Source organism: Ursus arctos, unplaced genomic scaffold (genome assembly GCF_023065955.2).
Source record: "Ursus arctos isolate Adak ecotype North America unplaced genomic scaffold, UrsArc2.0 scaffold_1, whole genome shotgun sequence".
NCBI lineage: Eukaryota > Metazoa > Chordata > Mammalia > Carnivora > Ursidae > Ursus > Ursus arctos.
Window position 1 is genome coordinate 106055324 of NW_026622763.1, and position 12906 is coordinate 106068229.

Sequence of the window (12906 nt, forward strand, 5' to 3'; positions counted from 1 at the left end):
CCCGTGACCGGGATCATTTGTTGGAAATAAAAGCACCATTTCTGCCACGCTCCTCTCGTGTGGAAATTTACGTATTAACACCCCTGAGTGCTCTATTAACCTGGGATTGTGAGGTGTGGGTTTGGTGGCTGCCCGTGGTATTTTCACCCTGTCACCATTGTCTCACTCCCTGACCCTTTCCTCCAGGAATGCCTGAAAAGAAGTGACTAGAAAATAGTCCTACTTTAGAGATCCTGGGGACTGTGACAGTTTTCAAGTTGGATTTGCATCTGTCGATGTACTGAAAACACAGACCCTACATTGACTTCTTTTTACTTCTAACCGTTGTGCAGTAGTTTGTCCGTCGTGATCACTGAAACCATCGTGATTGTCTTGTCACTAGTATTTGTCGCTGTTTTCTCAAGGCTTTTAAAACCTGCCATTTGCTCTCGTCCTGCAGCCCTCCTATCTGTACGGTGCTGCCCGGCCTGCTGGGAGTTACCTGGTGCGTGCTGCCTACCCCCCTGCCCCACCTTGCCCCCTCCCTCCTCCCCCCTTCCCCCATCTGCTGACCTGCCCCGCCCCATCCCCATCCCTCACCCCCTGCTCCTATCACCCCAGCCACAGTCCCTTGACCTGCCCCAACCCCTCCCCCAGCCCCATCCCTCTGCCTTCATCCCCATCGCCCTCCCCCATCTCCCCCCACCCCTGTCCCCTGACCGGCCACTGCCTCCATCCCCCCATTGCCCACACCCCTCCCAATCCCCCCGCCCTCATCCCCCATCCCCCATCCCCATCACCTCTGCACAGTCCCCTGGCCTGCCCCCCACCCAGCCCCGCGGCACGTGCGCACTCCGCTCCATCTCACACCTGCTCTGGAAGCCCGGATGCACATGTCTGCAGCCCAGCTACTTGCGAATTACCCCTTCACGTGGCGCTCACCCACGTCATGGTGTCTGTCCATCCCTTTCGGCCAGATCTGGGTTTTCTCTCTCCCTGCAGCTGACAACAGCTGTCATACCCCTTCAGGCTCCAGGAGGACATGTGCTCGCATAGGACTGTTAGCTAGGAATGGAGCAGCGACATCTTTTACTTAATCTCTGGCAGAAGGAAAATGGCGTTTTATTGCTTTGGTAACCTTAACAGATGTTAACGTATTGTGCTGTATGACTTTAGAAATTTCCAGTTTAAAATACCAGGTACTTATGCCTTGCAGGAAGTTTATACTAAACAAAGTAGTTATACTGTATTGCTAAAAAGTTTCTGAATTTCCATCAGATTTCACAGTTAAGAAATAATATATAACTGGCTAAACAGACCAGCTGTGTCCTCAAGGGGAAATAGGGAAAATTGAAGTTCCTTTAAGCTGGGAAAAGTTTGAGATGGCCATTCACCATATTGTAAACTCCTGTTTACCCTCAGGGATTAACTATATGGGATTTTTAAGTTAATCAAATATTGTTTTGTAGTTAGCATTTTTTTAATTTTAAAATATTGAACTGTAATGAACATACTGTTTTCTTCCAGAGTCGCTTTCTATTAGTGTCATTTTCTAAATATCAAGCATGAGGATGCCATGACAAAATTCAGGATATTTGAATTATCTGCTCCCTTTAAATCTGGATTAACAAGTTCTTACTTAGCAAGGGAGGTTTTTCAGAAGCGTACGTTTCAAGGACCTACCAGAGAGCATGTTGCATGCTGGTTGACAGCAACTGGTGTCTCCCTTAGACTTTTGCATGGCCCTGTTCCGCTCCGCTCTGCCTGTGAAGGTGGTTGAGGGCCTTCCCTGCATGTCTTCCATCATGATTTGTTCAGGACGGTTCTCCTCGTGGTCAGTCTTCCTTAGCTTACCTTTTCCTGTGTTCTGGTGCTGGGGAGGGGAAGGGCGCCCTGACCTGCCCATCTGTTTCTTGTCACAGGCGTCTGTTTTCGATGACAGCAGCCTCCTCGGCGGGGCTCGGCGGGGCAGTGCCTCCAGTTCCTATGCTGTAAGGCATTTTCTCTCGTTCCCGAATTTCCTCCTGTGTGCTGCATGCTCCTGAGGGGCTCACTGGGCACAGGTCCAGCCGCTGGAGAGAACTAACCAGGGTTCTAGGGAGGGAACACTCTCCTCTCAGTTTTCTGTTGTCGTAAGGGTCATGGATGCTGTGAGTCGTGAAGCCTTTGGCTGGCGGGTTAATGTCTTCACACCTCAATTTACATTGAGTTCAAGGGAGAAGACGGACCTTAATTGAGGTTCCTGGGCTCTTTCCCTGCAACACACTAACAGTACTAACTGGGGGTGAGGTGCTCTGAGAGTAACAACAGGAAGAAGAGGGCGTTCCACAGGCCACAGATTGTTTTCACCTCTGGAAAATCGAGGAAGAGGAACAAATTTAAAGACTCGGGATCTTACCCGTACATAATTCACTTTTATTTTGCTGTCTTTCCACCTCCTCCAAGGATTCGAAATGACAAGACTCAGGTCTCACAATAAAGGTGTAGTAGTCAGTTGTACAGGAAATGCTTCTTGAGTGAAAAAATGAGTGAATGAAAGAGGGAAGCAAAATAGAAAAATGGAGTCACTCCATGGAAGTGAGGAGGCTGGTTGACCTGTCCTGAGGGTCAGGTGAAGCTGGATGTCCAGCCGGTGTGGATGCTTCTGCACACAGGGGCTCCTCCGCAGGGCTGCTCCTCCGCAGGGCTGTTCCTCGGCAGGGGCTGCTCCTCCTCAGGGGCTGCTCCTTCTCAGGGCTACTCCTTGGCAGGGCTGCTCCTCCGCAGGGGCTGCTCCTTCTCAGGGCTACTCCTTGGCAGGGCTGCTCCTCCGCAGGGGCTACTCCTCAGCAGGGCTGCTCCTCGGCAGGGCTGCTCCTCCGCAGGGCTGCTCTTTCTCAGGGCTGCTCCTTCTCAGGGCTGCTCCTCAGCAGAGCTGCTCCTTCTCAGGGCTGCTCCTTGGCAGGGCTGCTCCTTGGCAGGTCCTGTGCAAGTCCTGTGCAGACGCCCCACCAGGGTCCCACAGGAAATGTCACAGCTTACAAAGACCTACTTGAAAGTGCTTTTATAATGTTGCTTTAGATGTTAATTGGCTACTTAATTGCTTAAATAGTCCAATTTCTGGCTTATTGTCGTTCATAAATATTCAGGAGTTCTTACAAAGCTGTCATGCCTACAGTTTTCTTTAGAATGCAATTTTTATAAATATTAATGGACATAGCATTAGTTTCTGTTGACATCTAATTAAACATTTATTAATTTTATATTGCATACTGTTTGAAATGTGGTGGAGCCCACTATCTTAAATCTTTTTCTCAGTTCTTAGACATTTTTGTAGGCAATTAAGCTCACAAATCATGCCTACTGGAGAAAATAGCTCTGGCCTGCATGTGACGGATAAAATGCAACTCAATGATTTTCTTTTATCAGTAAAGAACATACTAATTTTTCAGAAGAATGAAACTTTCCCCAAGTGCTGGGTACTTTTCTGATGACTGAAGTGGAGCTTCCGATCAGCAGCGGGGCGGGGGGGGGGAGTGTGGGGGTGTGGGGGGGGTGTTCTCCTTTAGTTCCCCTTGGGCCCTGCAGGTGGACTCTAAGAGCAGCTGAGCCCCTGAGCATCTCTGAGCACTCTTACTCCCGTGCTTTTTGCCTCCTGTAGGAACTACCTGGGAGTGTGACATTCGGGGTCGGGGACTTAAGGAAGTCAAACGTCTTCTTGACCCAACAGCATAAATGTCTAAAACGTGGCCTCGTGCCCCTGGCATCGAGCCATGCAGAAGTCAAAGAGAGTAAAAATAAGTTTTTTCTGCACTTAACACTGCACTCCCACACAGAAAGAGCTCAGCATGCATTTGTAGAGTTAAATTGGTCAAATGGAACCCTGGGGTAAAATCCCTCAGAAGAGATCTTTGGCAGCCAATTAGCAGCCTGGATGGGAGGGATGTCCGCTGAGCTCCGTCCTTGGCATCTCCCCGAGCCCTGACATCGCCCTCCCAGTGGATGCCATTCGGGAATGTGGCTGGGGAGAATGTTTCCTCAGGCTCCATCCAGCCTGCAGCTGTGACCGCTGGCTGATACGCATGCCCGTGGTGAGGAGGCTGCGGCTCGGGGGTCCTGTCCTGTCCTTCAGCCCAGGACAGAGCTGGAGAGGACAACCGTCTGCTTTGACCTGAGTCCAGGCCGACCCCAAGCCTGCACAGGATGGTCCTGATCCCATTCTGGAAGATTCGTCCCCATCTCCAGAGCATCCAGCCTCTGTTAGCCTCCCCCACAAGGTAGCCTCGACTACAGTATGTGTTCATGGTTAAATGACTTCATTACAATTTAGCGATTAGAGATGAAATGACTAGCTTTCTTTTAAGTATCACTATTTTGCTTGAAAGCCTTTCTGTTTTCTATCTTCCTCACTGTTATTAAGCTGTGTGCATGGTGTCGGGAGGACTCTTGGTGGTGTGTGACGTGCCCGTCGTTGTTTTGACACGCTGGGGAGCGGTCATCACCACCGGTGCCATCAGGTCCAGGAGCGTGAGAGTTGCTGTGGCAGAAAGCAAAAGCAGGGAAGAGCCCCCCTGGGTTCTCTTGCACAACCCCGAGCACCTCTGTGTCCAGCATCCTTACGAATTCGTGTCCCAGGTGACAGGCTAAGTAACTTTTCCCATGGCCAGTAAGAGATGGAGCCTGGACAGGAGCTTTGTAATTTACGGCAGCCCCACACCAGCCACGCTAGGTCCCAAACACAGGCTGTTCCGAAGGTGGCACGTGCGTCAGGGTGATACAGACCCTAAACTTACTTTTCCCGCATGATCAGGTCAGTTGATTTGAGAGCAGCTTTTGCCTAGGGAGTTAGGGAAACCTGGGCCAGCAGTCATGCCTGTTAACAGCAACCTGCCCTGTCTCTGCACAGTGGACCAGAAAGCGAACGACAGAGAACACAGTAGGAATTTTCTATAGGACAGGTTTCCCTGCTCTTGTGTCCATGAACCCAAAGGCAAAATTCTTCTGCCTTGAAGTACTGACCTTAGGTATTTCCTTTTATGTTGCATAATACAGCAGAAGGTGGGAGTAGTAATCGTGGTAGATTTCTCATGTGTGCCAAGTGTGGCAATGACGCTGGCGTGTGGTGTGAGCACAGCTGTCTTATCTGTGCATCGGACACAATGTGCTGCTTGTAAGTGTAACTATACAGTAAATCTCAGTTGGATAAAGGAATGAGGAGGATAATGAGTAGGTAGGGTGGGTCTGGCTATTTATAGTCTCAAGCTGAAATTGTTCATTCAACAAGTATTTCTTGAGCCCACGCTGTGTGCCAGGCCTCATCTGGTCCCTGCGGATTCAGCAGGGACCAGACACAGACCCTGCCCCCAGGGCATTACGTGCTGGTGGAAAAATGTGCAAACTAAAGGTGATCTTTAAGATGTTCTGTGCCTGCTGTAATTTGCAGTAGGGAGAATGCCTGAGGGCCCAGTGGGGCGGTGCAGGCAGCGGAGAGAACGGTCAGTACCTGCCTGGCAGGGTGCGTGGCGTGGGAGGCGGGGGGCCAGATGGAGGGGCTGCTGTTAGGCTCTCCAGGCCTCTGGGATGACCCCCCTGAGGCCACGCCACAATCCACTGGGTGCCTGTGGCCCTCCGTTGGGTTTGAATCCTGCCTCCCCTCCTCGTCCACCTCACTCAAGAGGAAAGGAAAATTAAAGCAAAAACAAAACACATGGAAATCTATCTAGGAGTGAAACAAGGGTGACTACGAATCACAGTGAAGAGGGCGTTGCTCCCACATCAGTGAGTTGCGGTGTCTTCTTTTGCTGGAAGAGAGAACGTTCAGGCAGATGGGGAGACAGACAGGGAAAAACCTTCCTTCAGGCAACCGACCAGGTAACCCGGCACTTTAAACAAGCCATGCCTGATTTTCTAAGAACCCTAAATCTTCCTTTGTTTTCCCTTGGAAAGAGAGACGAGGCAAACTTCCCCATGGCTGAAAAGCCACGCACCCTGCCCGGCGCCCCCGGTCTCAGAAACTGTCGCTTCCACGTGGACCAGGGGGCTTTCGTGCCTACAGCAGGCGTGACTCCACGCCCGGGTTGACGGATGCTCTGTGTTACTTTCTTCTCACTAACCAAGAATCCTGTGTTCTTTTAATATCGTGACTAATTGTTTTCTGTTCTTAGCGGGCATGCGTTTGCCGCTGTGACCGACACAGCCCTCCTTTCCAAGGGGAGCCTGCTCTCGGTGCTCACCCCTGTCCTTTCTGCATGGCACGCGGCTGACCTCCACGCTCGGGGCCTCCGCGCTCGCAGTAGCTCTGCTGACCCTGTCCCTTTGTTTCTGTCTGCGTCCCGGCGGCGGCGGGCTGTGTGGGCAGCCCTCGGAGCACGGCGGCCACCTCAACTCCAGCTCCCGAGCCTCCTCCAGAGCCAGCTCGGCGCGGGCCAGCCCAGTGGTGAGTGTGCCTCCCGCGCCGCTACCTTCCGCTTTGTTCCTTCCTCCTCCTGCCCTTCTGCTCGTCACTCGGCTGTCCTGCAAAAGGAACCCTCCGTCTCCAAACGCAGCATAAAGTAGGAGGGCTTTTCTGTGATTTCCTTCAGGTCTGAGCAGAAACACAGCTGGGAAAAATGCTTCCAAATTTAGAATACTACTATTCCGTGATAGCAGAATTGCATTGCTAATGTAAGAAGTTAACAGGGCCTGGGGCTGACTGGGAGGAGGGACACTTTGTACAGTGGGGGGAAACGTAACCAGGTGCATGGATGTGTAGGGGTTTTTTTAATGACTTAAAAGTTGGAAGGATCGGCTTTTAACTTGTTTGTAATGTCATCTCTTACTGGACCCAGACGGTTTTTAAAATCAAGTATTGCCTGGAAGGGCCACGGCTCCCACTGTCCCATTGGCTCTCCCACTGTTCGGGATCAGAGAGAGTACAGAGCCGCCCTCCTGTTTCTCACCAGCTCGTCCCCAGCCTCTCCGTGTCCTTGTTCCCTGTTTGTCCCAGGGTCTTTGCCATCTCAGACAGTTTCTCTTCATCTGATGCTTTGTACGAGGCTACCACACGTTCTTTTAATGAGAAGGGCGTGCAGCACAGTTGCCGGGGGGACACCTGGGAGTGGGCAGGCTGGCCCAATGTCCAGTGGCCGGGAGCTGGGGCTGTGTGGTACGCATTCCCGCCCCACACGGCTAAGGATTGCCACATCGAAGGCCAGTGGCGCCCTCCTTGATAAACCCCAACTAAGAAAGCCACGTGGGCAAAGTGGCTGTCTTGCCCTACTCCCCAGGTACAGAGAAGCTCGACGGGGGTCCTCAACTTAGTGAAACAGCACCAGGTTAGATGGGCAGATGCCTGCAGTTTAGGAGTGTTCCTGGGCATCAAAGAGGAGGCCCTCGAGCTGAGGTCTCCCGCTGGCACAGACGCGAGCCTTGACGTTTTCTGCAAATGCACATACTGGCTGCTTCTGGGGAAGCAGATAAAGCTGAGCCCGTGTGGCTGAGTGGGGTGGCCACACGGCCCGTGCCCTGTTGTCCCTGACTCCAAGGCCAGGGCCAGAGCCGTCCATCCCTGGGCCTGCACCAGCGTTTTCCTGATGCGGGGAGGAGAGTTCCTCGCCACCATTTACTCATGGAGGATGAGGAAACAAAAGATAGACCAGGGCCCACTACTAGGACAGGAGAGCCCCGGGGCTCGTTGCTCCACCGACGACCGGTCCAGCGGGAATAGGAAGATATTCGACGGTCAGTATCACGTGACGTCAGTCTGTGATCGGGCAGGTTGCTTTCTGCGGTGTCCTTCCCGCTCTGCGGTAGCCCGGCGTGGAGACGCCCCTCCGCGGGGAGCCCTGGAACCGCTGGGAAGAAAACGTCTCTGTGCCGAATTTCATGGAGACTCAGTCATCCTTAGGCGTGATGCACTCACGCTCACTCACGTTCTGGGAAGTAATACAAGTGTTTGCGGTAGGCAGAAGGCAGCTGTGGCCCCCGCCCTGCGAAGGACCGCAAGCCCCCTGGGTCCGGCTCCCGGCGCGGCTCCCGGGAAGCACGGAGCCTTGAATGCCTCGATTATTTGACTGCTTTGGGTCTCTTCGGGCATCAGGACAAAGTCGCAGAATAAGAGGACTTCATCTAGTCGCTTAGACTGAAGCGGTCAAGATCAGACTCAGATTTCGGTGTCCTATGCTTTCCACATTTGTGAAAAATGTACCCACATAAAGTGGCTTCAGTGACCGTAACCAGAGAGGCGGCATTAGACATGCTCGTGCCCCTGGGACCTGTTGACCCACCCCAGCCGGCCGGGAGAGGCCGGGCCCAGCTGCACCCAGGCTCCGAGCCCCCGTCCCTGGGGCTTCTCGAGGCACCGCCCAGGGGAAAAGGCAGCAGGTACCGGGGCTGGCGGACCCCTCTGATCCTAAGCTCCTCCTCGGTTAATTTGCTGAGTTTACAGCCCAGGAAACAGAGATGCGCTTCCATCTGGCTCCCCCGAGCTCTGAAGGGAAGGCAGGCAGAAGAGCTCTGAGTGAGTGACACTGTCAGGCGTGTGGCCGAGCTAATTTTTCAGTTCATTACAAACACATAAACCATCTTTTCTCTTCCCTGAGACAACTGCTCATTTACAAAGGTCAGCCGACTGCCGTCCTATTGGCACATTTCGTGAGCGAGGGTCAGCATCTCGCAGGCTGAGTGGGACGGGCCATCCTCCCCCCCCCCCCCATCTGGGCCTCGATGGCTCCTGCCGGTGCTCCTGTGGCTCCTGGACAATGATCCATGGCCTGGTGATTCATCAGGAACGTGGACCCGGGGGAGGGGGAGGGCGAACAGGGTGCAGGAGCCTCTCTGGAAGGAAGTAGGACTGGGGCAAGGGACAGCCCTGGACGGCTGGGTGTGGGGGAAGGGCAAGTGCCCCAGGGGGTGGGGAGGAGCACTGGTAAAGAACAAAAGTAACCAGAATGGAGGAAGGGCTGGCTCGTCCCACTTGAAGAAAATAAAGGTGCCTTGGCATCCAAAGGCCTCCCCCACCCCTCGGTCCTCAACAGATGCCTGCCCCACCTGGGACCTCAGTCACGTTGTTCCCATTCTATAGATAAGCTGTAGGTTCTTCTCCAACAAGTCCAGGGTCTTCCCCTTGAGGGGGACTGTTCTCTCATTCCGCCAGTGTTTATTGGGTACCTAGAATGTTCTAGGCCCGGGGCTGCAGTGATGAGCAAGCAGACCTGTCCCAGCCATCAGGGATGCATAGACCGGAGGGGACAGGCAGGCAGCAAACGGGCACGCGTAGGGTATGAACTCCGGGGAGAGACGCAGGAAACTCTGAGAGCTGGAATCGGGAGGTTTGGCGGTCCTGGCCTGAGCCACCCACGCAGAGGGCCTCGCCTGGCAGCGCCCACACACCTGTGTCGTCCGGGCCCCAGAATCCTGCCAGGCATTGCAGAAGCTGCCGTGTTTCTGACCCATCCATCAGAGATGTCCTGAGCGGAGCCCGGATTCACGTTCCTGTGTGTATTCAGAGAAAACACGAGTGACGAACTCCAGCCCTTTTGAGCCAGAAAAACAAAAGACCATGGTGACCCATGTTTGATGTTGTCATGGCGACCCATGTTTGATGTTGTATGAAGAGGCAGCGGCAGCAGGTGCAAACACAGGTCATAAGCTATGAGTCCAAGGATAAGTCATTCAGGAGAACGTCAGTGTTATTGGATGAAAACCCGAAATTTCCACCCAATGGAAGCCTTGACTACTATTTATATCTGAAGGAAAATTGCCCTTAAAATGGGTGTTTTCTGAGCAGTGTTCCCTATTGTCAGTTTGTTTGTTGAGAGGGACCGTACGCGGACATGGTGTCTCTGGTCCCGTTCAGCATCCAGGGTCTGGGGTTGCCCAGCGGGGGGCTGGGGACACCTCGAGAAAGAGTTCCTTTGTGCCTGGCCCCTCTGCTAGGGTCCGGCCATGCTCACGTGTTGTGTTGTGTCCCCGGGCAGGTGGGCAGACCGGGAACCATGGGCCTCCGCAGACGTGATGTTGAAGTGAGCCTTAGGGGCATGCTCGTACAGACACGATGTTGGAAGGTTGGAACTAATAAAATCCTTAATGGGCTACTTGGATCACCTGTTTTTGAAAGGAAACATTGCCATAATTTAAAGTTCAACAGAAATTTTTTAGAAGTGACTGTTTCTAGTAGACTTTAAAAGCTGTCTTTGTGGACACTCGTGATTGTCATAAATCTGTTACTGTGAAGTTTTCACACCGACCTAGAAGGTTCAGAATTACTCTGTACGGGGGAGTAACAAAGTGAAGGCCTGCGGGGTGTGGGGCACGGTTGTCCTGGGGTGGACCAGGATGCCAGTATTCACAGAGGTCCTCAGTGGCTTGCAGCAGGTGCACGGGATGGCCTCCCCTGGGTCCCGCTCTGCCCCGTGTCTGCACCATGGCGTCCGCCACACCACGTCATGCAGCTGCTCGGTGTTCAGAATGTTTTTCAATTCTGTTTCTTTCTATATTATTTTCAGAGGTAAAGTGGCATGGTTTATGTCAAAATTAAACACACTGCCTGGGTTCCTGATCTGTCCCTTTGCTTAGGGGAAGGTGGGGAGTGGGGACAGCTCCTGGCCAGCCCTCTTAGCTCCACACAGGCTGCCATCTAGTGGCAGCTAAGGGGACTGCGGCAGCTCCTTGCTGTAGCGCCCCTCTCCCTGGGGCTCCTCCTCCTGCCGATTTCAGAACCGCCTCTAGCGCAGGTACCCTTGGTCGTTCAGAAACGGACGAAGGGCACTTACCCTAATGTGTACACAAAAGATTGGAAACAGCGGTTAAGTAGAGATTGGCTATAACTCTCGTCGAGAGTTTCATTTTTCCCCTGCGTGATCTCTACTTAAAAACACATCCTAAATTTTCATATTCTGAGTTCATTATGTATTTCCAAGCAAAGGATTTTTTAAAACTATTTTTAAACCTTTTTTGAAAACTAAAGAGCTGTGGTTTTAGGTTTTTCTTCCTTATTTGATGTTTTGCAAATTACAAAAGTAATACTTATGTTGATGGTATCGAGGGAAACAGCATAGAACACAGCAGTGTTAAAGGACCGCCCCCCCCCCCCGAATCAATGTTTTTTGGTCTGGTTTGTGTTCTTTCTCATCTTTATCACAAGAAATACTGAAAAACGTGGGATCCTTCTTTTATGGGCACAGATAGCTCTGTAGGTGGATTTCTGGACTTTCATTTATATACAGAGTATTTATCTGCCGCTGACGAGCCGTTGGGAAAGATTGTGTCACCTGCAGAGGCCACGAGCGGCCGGCTTCTCCGCGGTAACCTGACAGTCTGTGACGCTGGCTCTTCGTATTCGACCAGTAGTTAAATTATCTTCCTTACTTTCAGCTCATGAATACATGTTCTGCAAACTACCTGCTTCCAGGGAGCGAGGGCCTCGGGCCAGGAGACGTCATACCTCGATCCCCTGCGGCCCAGTTGCTGTATAGTCAGCAGTGATTTGAAGTTTTCAGGAATATTTTCATTCCCGAGTGGAGAGAAGAGCCACACTTGAAATGCTGAAATCATCACAATGAGAACATGGGCTGGGGCTCTCCGGGGCTCTGCCAGGGACGGGGAGACAGACCCATCTTGACCGAAGGCCACCTCAGCCCCCCGAGTGTCTACTCGGGCTGATGTGGCATGCGCATATGGGAAGATAATAATTCTTGGTGTGCGTTTTTACATACACCAAACACACATGCCAACAAATGGTGGGAGGTGTGGCACACAGTTGGGGAGTGAGCTCTCTTTGATGGGCTGTCGCCAGCCCACTCCGAGCCGTGGAAAGGACACATGTGGGCGGAGATTGCCTGGGAAGCTCCCGGGAGACACAGGCCAGCACAGGCCCTCGGAGGACAGCCAGCCATGGCCAAGTGGAAAGGAGAGTCCTCTGGGTGGGGAAGGACTAGCATCTGAAGCCTCCCCCCCAAGGGCTTATTTAACCAACTGGTAGTTGGTCAGTCTGCTCTTGGATCCAACCCACTGGCCTGAGAGATGTGGCCTCTTCACTGTCATTTCCTCTCCTACTCTTAGGACAGTAAGGAGACCAGTAAGATGAAAATAGAAGGTTCTTGCTGAAGACCCAAGTGTGGGCCTGTCGGGAGACCAGCTGGGCTGGCTTTGGAATGAGACCCCGGGGTTGAGCAGAAGAGCCTTGAGCTTGGCTGAGCCAGGAGCTGGTTTTGGAAATTGCCTTCTTTTGAATTAATCAAGTATTCTGTAGGATTCCATTTGAGCCTCTTGGTTGGCTGACTCGCTCTTAGACTTTGCTGTGAAGGTGTGATGGGTTTGAAGGAGAGAAGGTAGCTGTTAGTGAGCCTTGTTGGTGGGGGACAGGATGGTGAGGCCTCGAGCATCCAGCCCGCAGTGGGCCTCGGGTGGGCACAGGGCAGGGACAGGATGGTGAGGCCTCGAGCATCCAGCCCGCCGTGGGCCTCGGGTGGGCACAGGGCAGGGACAGGATGGTGAGGCCTCGAGCATCCAGCCCGCGGTGGGCCTCGGGTGCGCACAGGGCAGGGAGTGTTGGTCTTCACAGAAAATCACTGCCTTTGCCGCGTCCCGACCAGCGCTCAGCCCCACACCCTCACGCTCTCCTGAGCCCAGCTTCGTGGTGGGCCGTTTGCATGTCCGCGAGCCTCCGACCCAGCTCCACTGGGATTCCTTGACCTGGGTTTGGAATGTCTGTGGTTGAACGTGTGAGGGTAACTGCAGAGTCCCTGGTCACCCCCTGGGTCCGCTGAGTCACGGCGGTGATCTGCAGTTGGCTCCCTGGAGGTCAAAGTTAAGAACGTCTGAACCACAGGAGGGAGGATCAGAGACGTGCTAGGAAAGGCGTGATTAGTTGCCAGCTTCCCCCAGAGGCTTTGGAGACCAGTAGGCATGGGGTGTGCTCACCCTCTGTGACCTTCCCAGTGGGCTTATGGAAAGGAGTCCTCGGTGTGC

At 53.0% G+C, this 12906-nt stretch overlaps 1 protein-coding gene across 44 annotated transcripts in view; it reads left to right on the forward strand.

Moving 5' to 3' along the window:
• Nucleotides 1–12906, forward strand: part of LRRFIP1 (LRR binding FLII interacting protein 1) — a 139430-nt gene that overhangs the window by 100190 nt on the left and 26334 nt on the right. For 18 of the 44 annotated variants that reach the window (XM_044380516.3, XM_044380537.3, XM_044380526.3 and 15 more), the window contains 3 exons: nucleotides 440–484; nucleotides 1902–1970; nucleotides 6317–6394. The exons of 19 other annotated variants lie outside the window; for them this stretch is intronic. In XM_044380516.3, coding sequence (XP_044236451.2) covers nucleotides 440–484; nucleotides 1902–1970; nucleotides 6317–6394 — 192 coding nt within the window. The remainder of the gene's footprint in view (nucleotides 1–439; nucleotides 485–1901; nucleotides 1971–6316; nucleotides 6395–12906) is intronic. 7 more of the 44 variants (XM_044380520.3, XM_044380533.3, XM_044380559.3 and 4 more) reach the window with 1 other exon arrangement.